The sequence below is a fragment of the Phascolarctos cinereus genome, unplaced genomic scaffold (genome assembly GCF_003287225.1).
Source record: "Phascolarctos cinereus isolate Bilbo 61053 unplaced genomic scaffold, phaCin_HiC Scaffold_3;HRSCAF=262, whole genome shotgun sequence".
Lineage (NCBI taxonomy): Eukaryota > Metazoa > Chordata > Mammalia > Diprotodontia > Phascolarctidae > Phascolarctos > Phascolarctos cinereus.
Genome location: NW_027555736.1, coordinates 116,172,136 through 116,192,323, shown reverse-complemented (window position 1 = coordinate 116,192,323; position 20,188 = coordinate 116,172,136). Strand labels below are relative to the sequence as shown.

The 20,188-nt window shown below is 38.4% G+C and overlaps 1 protein-coding gene across 1 annotated transcript in view; it reads left to right on the top strand.

Annotated features, from left to right (window-relative positions):
* FAH (fumarylacetoacetate hydrolase) overlaps nucleotides 1–6,568 on the top strand; it is a 58,678-nt gene extending 52,110 nt beyond the window's left edge. Inside the window, exon 14 of the mRNA XM_020965809.2 lies at nucleotides 6,442–6,568. Coding sequence (XP_020821468.1) covers nucleotides 6,442–6,521 — 80 coding nt within the window. The 3' untranslated portion in view covers nucleotides 6,522–6,568. The remainder of the gene's footprint in view (nucleotides 1–6,441) is intronic.
* The last annotated feature ends 13,620 nt before the right edge of the window (nucleotides 6,569–20,188 follow it).

Below are 20,188 nucleotides of genomic sequence, written 5' to 3'. Positions count from 1 at the left end.
CCAGCCTCAGATACTAACTAACTGTATCACCCTGGGCAAGTCACTTAACCCTGTTTGCCTTATTTTCCCTATCTGTAAAATGAGCTGGAGAAGGAAAAGGCAAACCACTCTAGTATCTTTGAAAAGAAAACCCCAAATGGGGTCACAGAAAGTTGGGCATGACTGAAACAGCTGAACAATAACAACATTTGTATAATGTTTTAAATTTAAATTTTGTAATGCATTTTACATATGTTCTCATTTGATCCTCTCAACAACCCTGGGACATAGGGTGATATTATTATCCCCATTTTATAGCTAAAGAAATTTAGGCTGAGAGGGGTTAAATGACTGAGTCTGAGACAACATCTGGGCTCGGGTCTTTGTTTCCAGCACTGTATCTGCTATGCCATCCAGCTGGTCAAGAGAACTCAACTCATCGAGGCACTGTGGCTGTTACCTCCTGTCCTTTGTCATTAGGTGGCAACAGATTTGGCATTAAACTCAAGATAAATGTGTTTTTCGTGTCTTCCTGCAAAAAGTAGGGTTTTCTTTCCAATATGTGTATCTCACAGTTTAATGATTGGCTTCCTAATGCCTTGAAGATCTGAAAGAGTCAGTGCTTTCTCAAAATACCCAGTTTAACAGTCTAGGAATTACCTGCCATGCAGGAGGATTTATGAAAGTGTTCAAAGAAAAGTTTTTCTTATGTAATATGGATCCTTCCCCTGTCTTAGAGAAAACTGCTGTTCTAAGTTAGTAATTTTGATACATTATTAATGTGTTTCAAACAAAAAAACCCCCAAAACCTCTTACTTGATAGGATTTTCCCTGGAATGGATCTTCTGAGCATTGTAATTCAACAATGACTGACATAAAAATAATGAAACTGAACAAGAGAACAAGAAAGAACTTTGTCTCTTGAAATTTTGTCTTGGTGAATTTGATTTAAACCAGAGTGATAGACGACAGAGCTTGGTGTCAGGCTGAAATGAAGAAGAATCTGGGAAGATAAAGAATCGGGATGTGATATTGATTTTGAAAGGGAGATGAATGTTTTGGTAACAGAAAATGTATGCTTTAGAGACTTCCTCTCGAGTGGCCCAGTTTGCATTGGTTGTGGTGAATTGCCATAGGCCAGGATACGGAGCCCAGGGCGTTAGAGTCACTGGTGTATACTATTATAGTCTTTTAAGAAAATGATTCTAGGATATGTTGGACAGCCTGGTTTGCTCAATACTTTTCTCATCTTGGAAAAGCCTAGAGAACTATTAAATTTGGGATAGAATTTCTACTGACTTTAAATGATCTATTATTTTCTTCTCATTTGAGCTAGTGTATCAGGACTCAATAGTGATTAAGAGATATTATGATTCATGTATATAATCAATATCAAATTGCTTGTCTTCTCAAGGAAGAGGGAAGGCTGAAAGGGAGAGAGAAAATTTAGAACTCAAAATTTGAAAAAAGAATATTAAAAATTTTTAATATATAATTGGGAAATATTTAATGAAATAAAGATATATTTTTTAAAAGAAAGATTGTGTTTAATATATTTTTCTCTAAATAGTTTTCCAGTCATATCACTTAAATTATTATGTAGTTTATTTGGTAAACTAAATGTTGCCTGAAAGCAGTCTTTCCACTTAACAATTTTATTTGAGTATAGTGATTACTTAAAGTAATAGAACCACAGATTGTTTAGTACTGGAAAGGATTTTAGAGATCATGAAATCCCCTTTTCAGATGGGGAAATTGAGGCTCTGACTTCAAGTTCAGTGCTTTTCACACTGTATCATGCTATTGGTCCTTTTGGTAGATTGGTGGTTTAGGTCAAACATACATGAGGTCTTTCTGAAAAAGACTTAGGACATTATTCGACTGAAAACTCAGTATGAGCCAACAGTCTGTGGTAACAATAAGACTAGTATAAATTTAGAGTGCGTTCGTAGGAATATAATGTCCGGAACCAGGAAAGGAATAGTCAATCCCCTTATACTATGCATTGGTCAGATCTCATTTAGAATATTATGTTAGATTTAGGGAATGACATTTTAGGAGGGAAATTGCTAGATTGGGGCTTAAGTCTCTTCCCTGGCTACCTAACCTTACATGTGTTGCCCTCTTAGAGGCAGCCAGGTGGCACAGTGAACAGAGCACTGAGCCTAGAGTCGGGAAGGCTTGAATTCAAATCTAGCCTCAGAAACTTACTAACGCTGTGATCCTAGGCAAGGCACTTTACGTCTTTCAGCCTTAGTTTCCTCATTTATAAAATGGGAATGATAATAGCACTTACCTCACAGGGTTATCCGAATCAAATGAGATAATGTTTGTGAAGTACTTAGCGTAGTGCCTGGCACGTGTTATTGTCATTGTTCAGTAGTGTCCAACTCTTTGTGACCCCATTTGGGATTTTCTTGGTAATGATACTAGATTCTTTTGCCCTTTCCTTCTCTAGCTCATTTTATAGAGAAGGAAATTGAGGCAAACAGGGTAAAGTGACTTTCCCAGTGTCACACAGCTAGTAAATGTCTAAGGCCAGATTTGAACTCAGGAAGAAGAGTCTTCCCAACTCCAGGCTCAGCCCTCTAAACATTGGACCACCTAACTATTTGGCACGTAGTTGATGCTTACTAAATGCTTGTTTCCTCCCTTTTTCCTCCATTAGAATGTAAGCTCTTTAAGGACAGGGAGCCTTTGTATTTGTGTCCCCAGAGCTTAGTATATAGTGTTTCATAAATGCTTCTTTGTCTTAAAATTGTTCATTTGTTGGTATCCAGAGAGAATTATTTGGGATAGTAAAAGGACTGTATCCATGCTGGATGAGGAAAGGTTGGAGAAAATGGGGGATGTATGAGAGAAAAGAAGACTTTGATGGGCAAAGGGTACAAATATAATAGCTATCCTCAAATATTTGAAGGACTGTCGTGTGGAAGAGGAATATAAGACTTATTCTCCTTAGCCTCAGAGGGAAGAAAAGGGTTAATGTGTATAAATTATATTGAAGAAGATTTTGATTTAATATAAGAAAGTACTTTATAAAAACTAGAGCTGTCTGAAAATGAAATGGACTGCCTCATTAGGTAATGAATTCCTCATTTTTGGAAGAATTCAAGCAGAAATTGGTTCACCGATTATCTGGAATGTTGTGGAGGAGTTTTGTGTTTCAGTTAGGAGCTGGGCTACTTGACCTCAGATCTCCTTCCAAATGGTGGATTCTAGGACTTGTGGTTCTGTCCTGTACGATCCAGGTCCTCACAATTCTTGGGTCTCATGAGTGGCATTTGGTCTCTCTCCCCATATCTCCTGATCATGCTGTTTCTGGTTTTTTCAGGAAACCCTAAAGGCTCTGTGCCCTCAGCACTGGGCTATAGGCATTCTTTTAAAAATAGATTTTTACTTATATCTTTTGTTTTTAAAATCTCCTACATTCCCACTTGTGTCCTTCTGTTTCTTGCTCCCATAGAGCTATCCCTTATGACATTTTCTTAAGAAAGAAGAGAGAAAAAATTTCAGCAAAACCAATCAACACATTGAATAAATCTAACATTATGTGCGGTGTTCCACACTCATGGACCCCAATGGAGCAAGGTGGGGCGATGGAGAGGGGAAGAAGTATTTCCTTGTCTCTTTATTAGGGCTAATCTTGTTGATTTGGTTTGGTTTGGTTTTTATAATGTTGCAACGTTAGGTTTCAGCTGTTTTGTGGTGCTTGTTCTTTCTATTTCCATTGTTGTGGCCATTGTACATATTGTTTTTCTGACTCTGCTTACTTCAGTCTGCATGTGTTCGTGTAGATCTTTCCTACATTCATCATTTGTCATTTTTTTATAGCACAGTAATATTACATTACAGTCATGAACCACAGTTTGTTTAGCCATTCCCCCATCAGAGGCACCTCCTTTATTTCCAGTTCTTTGTTTCCACAAAAAGTTGTTCTATAACTATTTTGGTGTATGTAAGGACTTTCTTTTTATCAGTGCCCTTTTTGGGGTATATGCCTAACAGTAAAATCTCTGAGTTGAAAGATATGGACACTTTAATAAATGGACTATTAGTCACTTTATTTGCATAATTCCATATTTCTTTTAAAAATATCTACACCAATTAGCCCTTGATGTATTCTTTGTTCTTGTATTACTGGTAAAATATGTCTTTAAAAATAGTCCAAAGGTGAGAGTATAGAATTCGTTTTCAAAAAAGTGATTTTTTTTCATTCACTGTCTGATCAAATAGTGGCCATTCAGGGAGTTTTCTATCCAATTTAGTGGTTACTGATAAATCAGGGGTAAGTGGCTGATCTTCTTTGCCTCTGGTTTTGTGTTTCTTTTGTGACTATTTTTAGGAAGAAAGAAGAAAGAAAGGAAAAAAGCAAAGAAGAAAAGATAGATCTTTAGGTCTGCCTTGGATGACTCATCTTGGAACTTTAGCATGATTTGAGTGGGAAGAAGCACTGGATTTGGAGTCCAAGAATCTTTATTTGAGTCTTAGTTCTTCTCCTTATTAATTGTGTGGCTTGGAGCCATTTGATTAACTTCTCTATGCTGCAAGTTTTCTTATCTGTGAAATAAAAGGGTTGGACTTCATAGTCTCTGGAGTAGGTTCCAATCCAAATCCTTTTGTCCTATTTTACCTCCTGGTTTATCCTCAAATATTCTTAAACTTTCCTTTTTTTCTCCTACCTTCCCAAAATTGACTTGCAATATTTTACCTACATGTTGTTTTACCAAACAAGCTTGGAGGTTGTAATGATATATAAAAAAAACCCTAAAGCCCAACTCTGCTAGCCCATTTCCACCATGAGCCACTACAGGTCACTGTTTCTCTTCCTGTCAGTTGTGAAAAAAGGATCTGAGTTTATAAGAGCTCATTTAGCATGATCCTCTCTAAGCCTTTGAAACCTAGGTCTACTTCCTGTCCCTACAAGTTTTCCCCTTCACCTGAGAAAGTGTGGTGATACTTTCTTCCATTAGGGCATGGCTCAGACTAGATGGCAAGTGTAGATGAGGTCTCTTACAATTAAGAAATTCTGTGATTCTGTGAAAATCCCAACCACTCTGTGGCTCCACTCAAATGCCACCACTCCTCCAAAGAGCCTTTCCTAATTCCCACATCGTCCCCAGCCCAAAACAGTTCTTTCCTCTTAACTCCCATCACACTGAATTCTTCTCTTATGACACATCACATTCTGCTTCATGTATAATTATTTGTATATTAGTCTTAACTCTCCTACTAGATTATAAACTGTGAGGGCAGAGTGTGTATCTCACACTTACTTCAGTTCTTGTTACTACTAAGCCCTGTCCTTGTGTTAGGTCTAGGGCTTGCAAACATTCTGGGCTTGATAGAGCATTCTCAGAAAGTTGCCATATCACAGGATTAAAACATAGTCTTGTCTTAGAAAGGCCTTATCATCAAATTTTCACCTATGCTGGAAGGCTAACCTCTAGCCAACAGGAGGTACCAAGTGTAATTATACCCCACAGTACACTCAAGAGAAGGGGAAACACTCAGATGGATCCTCTAGCTGCCTTCCCAAGGGTTAATATATCCAGAGATAACTATATGAAAATACCTATCTTGGTTAGGAAGCTTCCCACAAATCCCTTCCTTTCCAAAATTCCAGCAGGGGTGAGGAACCTATAGCCTTGAGGCCACATGTGGCCTTCTAGGTCCTTGGGTGTGGCCTTTTGACTGAGTCCAAATTTTATAGAATAAATCATTTTATTAAGGGGATTTGTTCTGTGAAGTTTGGATTCAGTCAGAGGGCCACACTTGAGGACATAGAGGGCTGCATGTGGCCTCAAGGCCACAGGTTCCTCACCCTGCCCCAGAAGCTCAACTGAGTTAGACTCATTCCTGTTAGTGGTCAATATATTAACATTTACTGAGCACTTATTATTTACAAGGCACTATACAAAATACTGGAGAAATACAAAGATGAAGAAAACATAGTCTCTTCTCTCAAAGAAGTTCCAGTTGAGTCAGGGAGATAGGATATGGACAAACTATAGAACCATAACACAGTGAAGCTTGAAGTAAGTACCATGGGAATTTAGAAGGCAGAAAAACTACTTCATATTCTTTCAACATCTCCCAAGTTTTTGTCATATGATATTTGTTATGTATTGTGAATCTTAGTTTTCATCTGAAGAGGTCATAGGGTCCTTAGGTCCCTTAGATCAAATAATTTACCTTTCCATTTAACAGATGGAGACTGATGTTGGGATACTAAGTGACTTGGCCTAAAGTCACACAGTTTGTGATGGTTACTGCCCAAATCTCCTGAATCCTAGTTCAGCATTCTTTCTACACTTTCCATAAAATGCTTAATTTCAAATAAATTATCGCTGCTTTGCACACATCTCATCTTCCAGTTTACTTATTAGCTTGCTTTGCGGTTGACTGCAACAGCAAACTTAGTTGTCTCATTCATGAGCCTTTTCTGTTTTTCTTTTGTAGGATACTGCCTCGGTAATGGTTACAGGGTTGGATTTGGACAGTGCACTGGAAAGGTACTTCCAGCACCTTCACTCTTATAAAAACTTCACATCTGACCTAAAGATGAAATAAAAAGAATTCTAGTCTATCTTTCAGTGGTGTCACTGGTTTTACTTTTATTAATCACTATCTAAAAAAAGAAACTCTTCTTTATGTATCCAAGTTTCAAGCTATTACTTAAATACAGCAGCACCTTTGCTTTACCATAATTCATCCTTACACTTGAAAGCCTGGTGTGAGTGTAATAAAAAGAAAGTTTTACTGCCAAACACGGAGGCGGAAGAGGACACTTGTGGTACCTTGCTCAGCACACGGTAGATTTCCTCTCCCAGAATACAACTGCCCTGCTGTTGGAAGAGAAGCATTGCATTGATGCTTCTGCTGAATGGTCAGGGGAGCCAGGTAGTGGGAATAGGGATCAAATAGCCCATGTAGATTATTAAGCAGACTGTGTGCTGAGAGGGAGTAACATGAGCGATTCAGCTCAAGCACCTGTCCTGTTGGCGCCTGGATCTTTCCTTTTTGTGTCTCCGTTGTGGGTAGTGGAAGGTGGTATTGATGGGTAGCTTTGCTAGCCCCAGGGCATGACTAATGCTGCTTTAGGAATCAGACATGCCACACAACAGAATTGGAACAGATTATGATCCTTTGGCCAGATCCAGTCTAGAGCTAACTGAATTGTATCAGATGAATTACTGCCAATCCCCTATCCCTAATGAAGATGTGTACAGTGGTGAGCATCAGGGCATAATGCCTGGTGTGTATGAGTTATTAATATTGAAAACATTTTATCTCCTTTATTTTCATTTTCATTTTTTCTTAACTAATTTAATTCATACATCTTATAGTAATTTATATATTTTATAGTTTTCAATTTTCCTATTAACTTTTTCTGTTCAGACACTTTTAAGTTGTCGACACTTTGAAAGGATTTTATTAATTTGGGAAGTTACCTTTAAAAAAAGATACCTTTTAGGGTATTGAGTACTGTGATTAATTTTAGCTCTATATCTTTCTCACCAAATTGCCATTTAATTCTATTTGGTTTGATAAGCAGATAGTTGGCATTCAATAAATACTTGCTGAATTAAATTCTTCCCTGAAAATCAGAAATACACCTAGATCAATGGCAGCTTATATTCTGAGTGTATTGATCTCAGAAGAGGAAGAAAGACGCTTCATTCTCAAGCAAATATACTTTTCCTGCTTTCAAAAAAAAATTTAACTAGATACACACAGGATATATACAGAACAGATGAATGGTAATCTCAGAGGGTAAGTCACCAGCAGCTGGAAAGCACGGGGGAACCAGTTAAAGCCTTTTGTAAAATTTGGGAGTTGAGCATAATGTTAAAGGAAGCCAATTAAACGAAGAGGTGGAGGAGAGGAGAGAGTGCACTCCTGGCATGCAGAAGAGCCAGGTAAAGCAGACAAGTGTTGGAGTGTCCTGTACGAAAGGCAATAAGAAGGCCAATGTCTCCAGACTGTAGTGTGTGGAGGGAGGTAGAGGGCAAGTATATGGGAAAGGTCAAAAGGGCCAACCTATGAAGATTAGATGAGAAGCATAGAAGCTTATATTTCCATTGGAATTTATTAAGTGGGGCAGGGGAGTGACTGATCTATACTTGAGGAATGAAAACTGACTGGGGGATAGACTGGAGTGGGGAGAGAAGTCAGGGATACCAGTTAGAAAGGTATTGCAATAGTCCAGGGCATAGGTAATGAGAGCATGAACTTGGGGGTGGTAGCTGTGTGAATAAAGACAAAAGGAGGGCATATTTTTGTTGTCATTTAGTTGTTTCAGTCATGTACAACTCTTCCTGACCCCATTTGGGGTTTTCTTGGCAAAGATACTGGCGTGGTTTGCCATTTCCTTCTCCAGCTCATTTGATAGATGAGGAAACTGAGGCAAACAAGGTTAAGTGACTTCTTGCCTAGGGTGACACAGGCAGTAAGTGTCTGAGACCAGATTTAAACTCAGGGCCTGACTCCAGGCTCAGCATTCTTTCCACAAGCTGCCCAAAGGATTATGTGTGTGTGTGTGTGTGTGTGTGTGTGTGTGTGTGTGTGTGTGTGTGTAAATAAATAAATATATATGCAGAGAGAGAGAGGGAGAGAATATTGAGTATATATATGTATGTATGTAAGTATATAATTATACATATAATTGAGAAGGTAGAAATGACAAGATATGGCAATGGAGTAGATATGTGGTGAGAGAGTGAGGAGTCAAGAATGACACCAAGGTTATATGGCTGGGTACCTGGGAAGGCGGTAGTTACCTCAACTGTAATAGGGAAGTTTTGAAAAGGAAGAGTATGGTTTAGGACAGGGGTGGCCTCAAGGCCATATGTGGCCTTCTCTGTCCTTAGGTATGGCCTTTTGACTCAGTCCAAGTTTTACAGAGCAAATCCTTTTACTAAGGAGATTTGTTCTGTGAAGTCACACTTGAGGACCTAGAGGGCCACATGTGGCCTCAGAGCCTGGGGTTCACACCCCTAGATAATGAGTTTTGTTTTGGACTTGTTGAAATTGAGATGCATAGGAAATATCCAGTTCAAAAGGTTCAAAAGGCAATCGGTAAGAAGGAGACTGGAGTCCAAGAGAAAAGCTAGGGTTGGAAATATAGATTTGGAATTCATCCCATGATAATTGAACCCACGTGACCTGATGAGATTACTAAGAGAAATAGTAATGCAGCAAAAAGGAAGAGGACCAGGACGGGCTTGGGGGATACCCATAGTCAGTGAGCATAATATGGATAATGATCCATCAAAGAAGACAGAGTATACAATCAATCAGTACTAATTAAGCGCCTAGTATATGTGGGAAACTGTGCGGAGGGGATATAAAAAGAGGCAAAGAAAAGTCTCTGACCTCAAGGAGCTTGCAGTTGAATGGAGGAAAAGGTGATCAAGTGTCAAACACTGCAGATAAGTCAAGATGAGAATTGAGAAAAGGCCATTATTAGATTTGGCAACTAAGAGATCATTGTGACTTTGCAGAAGGTGATTTCAGTTAAATGATGAGACTGGAAAATAGATGGTAAAAAGTTTAGGGGAATGAAAAGGAGAAGTGGAGTAGGCTTTCTCAAAGAGTTTAGCTGAGGAGGGGAGGAGAGATATGGGATCATAGCTAGCCAGGAGGGTAGAAGCACGTGAGGTTTGTTTTTTTTTAAGGATAGGAGAACTATGGGTATTTTTTTAGGCAGGAAGGAAGGAGCCAGTAGATAGGGAGAGCCTGAAGGGAGAGCAGGGATGATGGTGGAGTAATCTGATGGAGAAGGCAAAAATGCATTAATCTGTGTGAAAACCATAATAAATGTGATCATGACACAAATTCAATATCCTGTTAGGAAAGGGAAGACCAAAGAAATTCATTACAGTTTTTCAATTTTAGAAAAGGAAAATAAACTGTAAAGCAATAGTTAGGGGACTAGAGAGGGAGGAGAATAAAAAAGTAGTTTGAAAAGTCTGTAACTCTTTGGAAATCTACAGACTGTAAAAAAAAAATATCATACTGGAAGCCCAGGATTGATTATGTTGAGAATTTTAGAAATGCTTACAAGATAAAATAAAAAACTCAGTATAGCTGATTGTCAGTGGCAAAGAGATTATTGCAGGAAAAATGTATCTTTGAAAAAGTGGAAAAATAGGCCAAGTGAGGAGAAGTTGGTATATATTTATGTATGACTCATTTAATACAAATTAGGTAGTCCAAAATCTTTGAAAAGTGTCTGACAAGGCATTCCAAAATGCAAAATAGGAGTTCCTGAAATGTATTTTGAGGGAAAAAGCAGCTCTACCAGAGACAATGCAAACTATGTGCTCAGAGATGAAAAAAATAACAGGCAACTAGGTAGCACAGTGGATAGAGCACTGGCCCTGAAGCTAGGAGGACCTAAATTCAAATTCAGCCTCAGAACAAATGCTCAACACTTACTAGCTGTGTGACCCTGGGCAAGTCACTTAACCCTAATTGCCTAAAATAAAAAAAAGGAAAAAAGATAGCATATGGAAGTAAATTTATTAGGCAAAGTACTGAATTGTGCAAGTTTTTAGGAACTAGGGGCCTGGTAACAGAGGTGTTTCCTTTGGTGGGGCAGGAGAAGGAAAAGTTTGAGGCACTAGAAGACTTGATGGAGTGGGGAGGCCATGCAGTGATTGGGGAAAGACAATGTTGACTTTTCTTTCTCTCTTTGTATCTCTTCCCTTCCTACCCTTCGTGTCTCTGGCTCCTTTCTGTAAGTTTCTTTCTATCTTTCTCTTCATAACAAGGAATTAAAGAATTTGTTTTTATGATTTAGAGCTGCAAAGGATCTTAGCCATCTATTACAAACCCCTATTTTTATGTATGAGAATACTGAGTCTCAGGGAGGCTGAATGATTTGCTCAAGGTTACAGAAATAGTCAAACCCGTGGCCTCTCACTCTGAATCCAGTGTTCTTTTCACTGTATTTTGGTATTTAGTGTTTATATTGCCTATTAATTTTTAAAAAGAGGTATGTAGAATCTTTTATACTTTTCAAAGATCGCATCTCTCTGAAAGAAAATCTAATGCACAACAAAGAAAAAAAATTTTTTTAACACATGTAGTCTTTGTTTTCTTGCCCCTTGACAAAGAAAAAAAAAGTTAAAAAGTTGGCCACCCCTGCGCAACTATTTCATTAATAAGGCATTGATTAGTATAGTGGGGAGGACTAAGAAGAAAGGTTAATTTGGTCTTTCTTCCCAGCCAAGTTGGGATCATAAATAATGATATTTTGACAAGTCATCCTAAGTAAAGGTCAGACTGAATGTTCTATTGGTCCACCGACTGATTTAGTGATGTAGGTTAATGCCAAAACCCACCAATAAGAGCTTATTGCTCACTACAGAGCCAAATGCAGGAGATGAGGGTAATAAAACAGAATATAGTCAAATGATGATTTATCATGCAGCAGAATGAAAACTGAGCTGCAACCTGAATAGAGTCATGATTTCAGCAAATATGACCCAAGTTGCCTGTGAGTATGATTTTTCTTCTATCTTTCTTGTTAATATGACATTGATTAGCATTTAGAAAGAACCAAGAGGAAATTAATGAAGAACACTAATGAGTCTAATGTGATTAATGAGGTAGATAGAGAGAATTCCTTACGTGGCTCTCTGGAATCTGTTAGGACTTATACCTTAAGTCTTGAGGACCAGAACAGGCTGCAGTGTTTAGGGCATAGGAAAGGACATCAAAAAAGGCTCCATGATGGGATGGGAAAAGATGACTAAATGAAGGGAGAAGGTAGGAAAGAGTAAGTATTAGATTGAAAAAGGAAAGAGAGGAATAAAAACTGCTGATAAATATAACTCCTTATTTCAGAGGGTTCCTCCTAACACAAAGAGCCTGGTTTCGCTTTAGGAGACTTCTCATTTCTCTGGCTTGTTGTCTGTACGCAGATGACCTGAGATCTTTACCAGCCAGGAGGTACAAACACATCTTTTTCTCAAGGCTTAAAACATTAGTAGTTTTACTTGGTTGTTAAGAAAAATGAGTAGGACTGACATCTGGAATCCATAGGAAAATAACCATACCTTCCAGTAATCAATCTTTCCTTCAGAGACCTGATTGTTTGCAATCATTTACTACAATGTTGTGATGAGGGATCCAGGAGAGGTAACTTGGCTTTTCCCTTCCATATCATTGTTCTCCATGGTTTCTCTGTATGTTTTCATATTTCTAGCAGCTCTCACCCCTAGTCTTTCAAGAGACTGGTTGCTGATCACCATCATTTTTCCCGTTGCTGTTTTGTCCACAACATTACTTCTTGTACTCTTAGAAGCTCCTAGGGGCAGCTAGGTGGTGCAGTGGATAGAGCACTGGCCCTGGATTCAGGAGGACCTGAGTTCAAATCCAGTCTTAGACACATAAGACTTGATCCTGTTGCCTAGCCAAAGGGGGAAAAAAATTCCTAGCAGGACGTAGTTTTGTATAAGCTCCATTCACTGTCGTTTGCAACTGCCTTCAGATTCCAGCAGGTGGTAGTCATAGATCACAATCCTCCCCACCCCTCCCCCTCCCCCCATTCTATCACTGTGGTTCTTCCTGTCATTCTCCTTAGTCCCCAGCAGGTGGTGCTTATTCCCTTTTTCAGAGAACCATTTCATGAACAAGTACCACTTAGGAGAAGAGTGCTCTAGAGCTTCTGAACTGGCAGCATCTGCTTACACCTCAAAACTGAATCTCTAGACCAGAATGCTTCCATTCTTCTGAAGCTTTTTTTGCACTGGTTCCACCAGCCTCAGGCCTCAAACTCAAGAGACATTTTTTGGGGACCAGAGACATTTTTCCCCCTTGTACTTTACATGCTGGTGTCTCTACCTTGTTTTATGTAGGCTAATGGGGACCTATTACCTTTTGTGTCTTCTCTCCTAGGTGATGGGTCCAGGAACACTTGGGTGATATGTCTCCTATTTAGCATTTCCTGTTGGCTCTAGGGTATTGGTAGGGAGCATCCCACTCTGTCCCTGACTATGCCTCCATCTTTTTTTCCTTCCTCCTAGGCAGCTTAGTTGGGACATTTGAGTTATCTAGGGCTACTTCCTGAGACATCTAAAATACGGAGTGAAAGGGAGCTGTATAATATTCCCTAAAGTACTAAAAAAAACCATGTTATCTCTGCTCCATCAAGAAGCCCTTGAGATAAGGCAATTAAAAGAAACAAAAGTGAAAGGGTAAGGAGATGCTAAAATCAGATTTGGCAAAACAGCTAAGAACTATGGTTCTGGCTTGATGGTAGGATTTGGCCATAGTTCTTCTTCCTAGAAAAATAGCTGCTTGGATTGGGTTACCATGTTAGGTGATTCTTGTTTTGAGGTCTCTCTCATTGGTACCTGGATCTTAAGGACTTAGCCAGCTTTCCTTTATTAGAGAAGGAAACGAAGGGTTAGAAATAAAGGAATCTTTTCAAATTGTAGAACAGAATAAGGATGAACTCTTCGCTGCAATCATTCCTGCCTATATCTGAGGGTCCCTACCTCCCAAGACTTGTGGCAGGCATCTTCAAACTCCATAAAGAACTATGTCTACCTCAGATTTCTGTATTAACTCAATAAGCCTGCAGCCATTGAGCTCTTGCTCTGAAGGACTGATCGGTTAGTCAAGCCTTTATTAGGTGTTACAAGAATGAATGAACTCTCTAAGGGAGAGTTTAAAAAAATGCGTAAACTATCATCCTTTCCTTCCACCCCCCCAAAAAAAAGAAGTAATAGAGGACCAAACACTGAGCCTTGGTATGCGCCCACAGTCAGAGACAGTAGGAGTTAGAGTCAGTGATAGAAAAAGAGAAACTACTTGGAGAAATGAAAAGAGTACTAGGATAATGCAGTGTCATAGAAGCCAAGGGAGGTGAGTCCTAGGGAAGGAATCACAAGATCATAGACATAGAGTATGAAGGCACCACTGAGGCTATTAAGCCCATCCTCCTCATTCTATGGATGTAAAAATTAAGGCTTAGAGAGGCTAAGTCACCTGACCAAGGTCACATAGGTATGATTAGGGGTCTGAGCTCAGGTTTTGTGACTCAAAGTTGAATGCTTTTTCCTGCCCACTGTTACTCAAGACAGTTAATGGTTTGAGGTACTCTGTAATGGTTAAGGAGAATGAAGTGGTTAAAAGACCTTTGGTTTTAGCAGTAGAGAAGTGATGACTTTCAAATGAATAGTTTCAATTAAATGACTGGTACAGAAGTCAGAGTGCTGGGTTTTAAGGAGGGAATGAGTGGAGAGATAGATAAGGCAATAGCTCAGACATGAGTTAAGGGTCTGCATAAAAGCGGTTATAGAAACGGAAAGGAAAGGAGAGACGCCTGAGATACTGTGAGGAAACAAATGACATGATACTTGTGATTACATTTTAAAGTTCATCCAGATACTACCTGTAAAACAGAAATATCACCCATCGTGTTCTTTTCTCTGAGTGTCTCAGAAGAGTCACCAATTTTCCTCCTGTCTGCTGTGGTATTGACAATGTGCCTACTGAGTGCCTGGCTGACGAGGTAGCAAAGATCCCAATTTGGAAAATCTGATAATCAGCCATTGCCCTTCACAAGAGCCTTGATTTATTTAATATCTTTCTCCCAAGAACAACAAACTGCTGATAGAATCATAATGGTATAAAGGACCTTGAGACACCCGTCCTCCCTCTTGAAGTAAAACTGCATTGTAATCTCTGAAGGAAGAAAATTTGTCCCATTAATTGCCAAGCTCTTTTCCCTTGGGATCAGAGATTTGAAGGTGGAATGGATCTTTGTTGTTCAGGCATTTCAGACTCTTTGTGACCCCATCTGGGGGTTTTCTTGGTAAAGATACTGAAGTGGTTTGCTATTTCCTTCTTCAACTCATTTTACAAATGAGAAAACTGAGACAAAGAAGTGAAACGACTTGCCCAGGGTCACACAGCTAATAAGTTTCTGAGACCAGATTTCTGACTCCAGGCCCAGCTCTCTATCCACTTTGTCATCTAGCTGGCACAAAAATGTCCTCTGCTATTAGCACTGCAGGCCTGGGAGGCCTCACTAGTCTGCATGAAAATTGGAGAAATGTTATTATTTTAAGCCAGTAAATGTTGTATTTATTTCCATTTTCCACATTTCTTCAAGTCTTTGCATGAACTACCCTGGGACCTCATGGAGCTTGAGCTCTGTGAACTAGGTCTGACTAGGAGACTGTCTATACCAGACTGACAACTCAGCAAGAATCTTAACAGTAACATGGCAAGACCTATATGAACTGATGCAAAGTGAAATGAGAAAAATCAGATCATTGTGCACAGTTAACAGGAATGTTGTAATGAGCATCAACTGTGAAAGACTTGGCTACTCTGATCAATACAATGATCCAAGGCAATTTCAAAGGACTCATGATGAAAAAATGATATCCAGTTCCAGAAAGAGAACTGATGAATTCTGTATACAAATTGAAGTATAATTTTCTCATTTGTTTTTCTTGCTTTAAAAAAATGTGGCTGATGTGGAAATATCATTTGCATGATTTCACATTTATAATTGGTATCATATTGCTTGCCTTCTCAGTGGTTGGGGGAGGGTGTGAGAGGAAAGGAGGGAATGTGAAACTCGAAATTTAGCAAGAAAAGAATGTTACAAATAAATAATAATTTAAAAAAGATAAAGAATCTTAACAGTACACTTGGACCCAAACATGTCTTAGACCACATTGATGATGAATGTCTGATAATCTCGGCTGCTTTGTATTTAACTAGTGCTCCTCATGCTTTGATAGTATCTGTACATACCAATTTACATTTCGAATGATGCTTTTTTTTTTTAGGCAACTGGGGTTAAGTGACTTGCCCAGAGTCACACAGCTAGTAAGTGTTATGTGTCTGAGGCCAAATTTCAACTCAGGTTCTTCGAATGATGCTTCTTGAACTCTGAGTTTTTCAAAATCTCCATCTCAAATCCAGTAAATTCTCTGTACAGCTAGAGCTGCCTACATGTTTACTGACTGAAGTCTGTTATCAGTGATGAAGGTGACTGGCTCAAAATTGGGCATTTGGGTTTTTGAATGTATTTTTTTTTAACCATAAATTAAGAAGTCTAGAAGATTTCTTTGTTCTCCAACTTGATGGCAACCATTGTCCTACCTTTTGTGCTAGGTTTGTTATGGATAGTGGGGAAAGAGATATTTGGTCTGAAAAAGTCAAGTCATAAGCCCCATCTGGGCTCCAAATTGCACCAGAAATTCAAAGTAAATTTTCTAACCAAGCAGACTGGAAAATTCTTGGTTGACTGGTTAATTGGAGGCATTAATGAGCTAGATTACTTTCCTAAATGTTCTTTTTCTTAGTATTTGCTGCAGTCTCACACTGAGAGTTCTAGCTAAATCTCTGGTTCTCAGGCCAGCTCTCTGGCCCTCAGCCCAGTCTGCTCTTTGGATAAGGTTAGTCTCTGGAGAAGTGAGTAGAAGGCATTTGCTAGCCACTGCTCAGTTATTAATGGGGACTGACCTGATTACACATGGACTAATTATATTTTACAAGTACCAGGAGATATGCATGACAGACAGAAACTTACACATTTTTTAAATCAGGCACAGCCAAATGCAGTTACTCTTTTGCAGAGGTTGAAGCTTATTTGGGGGTGGGATCGGGGCTGACAGCACTCCTTCAGTTAGAATGGAACAAGAGAAAATTCATTTTCTGACCTCCAGGTGTGTCAATGATGAATAATCAACATGACTTCTAATGCAGATGACATGTGGTAGACACAATCTCATGTATTTAGGAGAAACTCCTTTATGGGGTCATAGATTTAGAGCTTGAAGGGACCCCAGAAGCCATCTTATGCAATGCCCTTATCTTACAGATAAGGAAACTGAGGCCTAATAAGACCTAGGTGACTTGCTCATGGTCGCGCAAGTAGTGAACACTGAAGATAGTATTTAAACCTAGATCTGCTGAGTCAGGTCCATGTTCTTTCTACTACACCATGTTACCTTCCCTTCTTCCTCAGTTAGCTAAGCAAGGACACATAATAGGGGAGAGACTTGCCAAAAATACAAGGACAAGGAAAACAGAATTGTAGAATTTAAATTACAGGGGTTCTTAGGGATCAACTTGTCTAATTGTCTCATTTTAAGATGGTGGAGAAAAAAGGGTTATATTAGAATCAGAGATTCTTAATTTTTTTTTTTATGTCATAGACCCCTTTGACAGTCAAACGAAGCCTCTGGACCGCATCTGAGAGTAATGTTTTTAAATGCATAAAATAAAATACATTGATTCCAAAGGAAACTAATTGTGTTAAAATACATTTATCAAAATATTAAGATTAAGAACCTCTGCAATTAGCTGATATATAATCATTAGACTGCAAGCTCCTTGAGGGCAAGGACTGTCTTTTGTCTCTTTTTGTATCCCCAGCACTTAGCATGTGCCCCAGCACAGAATAGGCATTTAATAAGTGTTGATTGGTTGATACCTAAGGCCTCATTTAAGCTCTAAATCCTCTGAGATGATATAATGATTCAATCTGGTTTTAAACTAGGTTAAGTTGGCTCTTGTCTGAAAGAGTAGCACTGAAGCACCCTCCATTTCTACTCATTTCATGTATGGGGAAAAATGTCCCCATGAAGGGAAATTGTTATATTTATCTTGATACCATTGAGCAAGAAGTCAAGATATTTGTTCTCCGAATCTTTAGATTCATGTACTGTTATTTCTTAACTTATAATGTATCTCCCCCCAGTTACCAAGATGATGCTCTGAATCCAAGGTGGTTTTTTTTGGTAATGGTTATAGATATATGCTGACTCATGCACACTAACTCATTAGTTAATCCTTGTTGCTAAAGAAAAGGCTTTGTTCATTGGCTAGCTGGAATGAGGTAAATAAACCATGGAAATAGGGTAAAACTAACTGACCTATATGGAATTTGAACCAATGGATTTAGCTTCATTGGCACCATACCTGGACTATTTAACATAGGGATAATATTTTCAAGTTTACATTCCTTTACTACTTTCATATTATTCCTCATAAGATCTCATCTACAGGAAATTGATTTCTTTTATTTTTAAATAGATGGGAAATATTTAGTGATTCACACTCCTCAGACTTGCAGGCTCAGTTACATTTAATAGATATTCATGAAAAATGCTGCTGATAACACAGTAACTCTTCAATTATGTAGTCATCTATTGGAGGACTTCATTCATCTGGACATCTGTTTGACCTCTCTCTCTGCCAAAAGCAGAGATGATAATAAATTCTTGGCTTGCTCTAATGATGACTTCATTTTTCAAACTGGAGGAAACAGAGAGACGAGTTACAAGTCTGGACCATATTGTCATTAACAAAGAAGTTGCTGAAGTAGAAATGTTGGGAAACTTGGAGGTAGTGACCGTCCCAACAAAGAATTTGTGATAAAGGAGGGGGTAGCTGGATTTCATCTGCCATGCCCCACAGATCTGAAAAAAGCCAGAGTTCAGGGAAAAGGCTAGTAGGAGCCCATGGACTAAAATTTTATAGGGCGAATTTGTCTGGGAAGAAAGGGAAACTCAAAAATGAAATTCTGAAGCTACGGAAAGATTCTGATGAGGAAGAAAGGGAGTTGTTATCTAAAGGGATCAATGTGGATGTAAAAAAAAATCAACTCAGCTTAGACTTTTTTTAAATGACATGGAAATTCTCATGTTATTTGGTGTTTGTTAAGTTCAGAATGAAAAAAACCTAAAAATCCATATACATAAGACGTAAAATATAAAACCATGGAATGGTTCTCTAAGAACAGTATAAAAAATGTTGAAGTTCAGAATGAGCTGAGGCTGATAAAAAGTACAAAGGGCAAGAAAAGAATCTTTCTTTGGTATATAGGGGATAAGAAGAAGACATAAGAAGGACTAGGTCTGCCTTTTGTAGTGATTGAGACAATGATAAGAAATAATTGAGAGAAGGCAGGAATATTCAACTTTTATTTAAATTCTTTTCCTTTTTTTCCCCTAACAAATGCAAAATGAAACAACAAACCTACAGTAGAAACCCAAGATAAGTGGGGAAATAAGAGTTCAGGTCATCAAGGCCCAGCTGAACTACATGGTACTGAAAAAAACCTGGTAGAAATGATTGTTGAATTAGTGATCGCTGAAAGACTATGTAAAGAAACAGAACAGATGCTCATCTATTGAAGAATAGCTAAACAAATTGTGCTACATGAATGGAATGGAATATCACTGTGCTGTATGCAATGATGTTTATGATGAATACAGAGAAACATGGATGCAAAGTAAAGTAAGCAGAGCCAAATACACACACACACACACACACACACACACACACACACACACACTGATTACAATAATGAACATTGAAAGAACAAGCACAAAACAATAAAAATAAATGTTGCACAGTCACAAAAAACATGTTTGGTCCCAAAGAAAAACTGAGAAGATCTTCCTATGCTTTTGCAGAGGTATGGAACACTGAATGTATTGTAAGGGGGCTTCATATTTTATTTTCTGTTTTGTTGATTTTTTCTCTTCTTCCTCTTTTTCTTTTTGGAAAAAAATATTTGTCATATGGTTTAGCTCTCTGAAAGAGGACAAGGAGAAGGATACAGGGAGAAATGAATGAATTTTTTTTTAAGTGTGTGAAAATGAGAAGGTGCCCACAGAACTGGAGAACAAACTTTGACTTTTTTTTTTGAAAAAAGGAAGAATGCAGTCTCAAAACTGTAGTCCAATGAACTTGACTTTGCCTTCTGGAAAGATCATGGAGCATATTAAAGGGATGATTAATGAAAATCTTGAAAAGGAAACAGTAATCAGTAAAGAGCCAGCATATCTTCATCAAGAAGAGACCATGCGAAGCCAACTTCATTTCTTTGTTTAATTGGATTACCAGACAGGGTATATCAGTGGATAGATGCTGTAGATATAGTTTACGTAGATTTTAGCAAGGCATTTGATAATGTTTCTCATGATATTCTTGTAGACAAGATGAAGAAATATAGATTACACAATAGTACAGTTACATGAATTTGAAATTGGTTAAATAAGTGGACCCAAAGAGTCATTGTTAGTAACTCGGTATCTCTAGAGAAGTGCCTCAGTTGACTGTTCTTGACCCTCTAGTGTTCAAAATTTTTGTCAGTAACTTGTGTAAAGATATAGACAACATAAATAAAGCTAAAACTTTGGAGAACATAGTCAGGATCCAA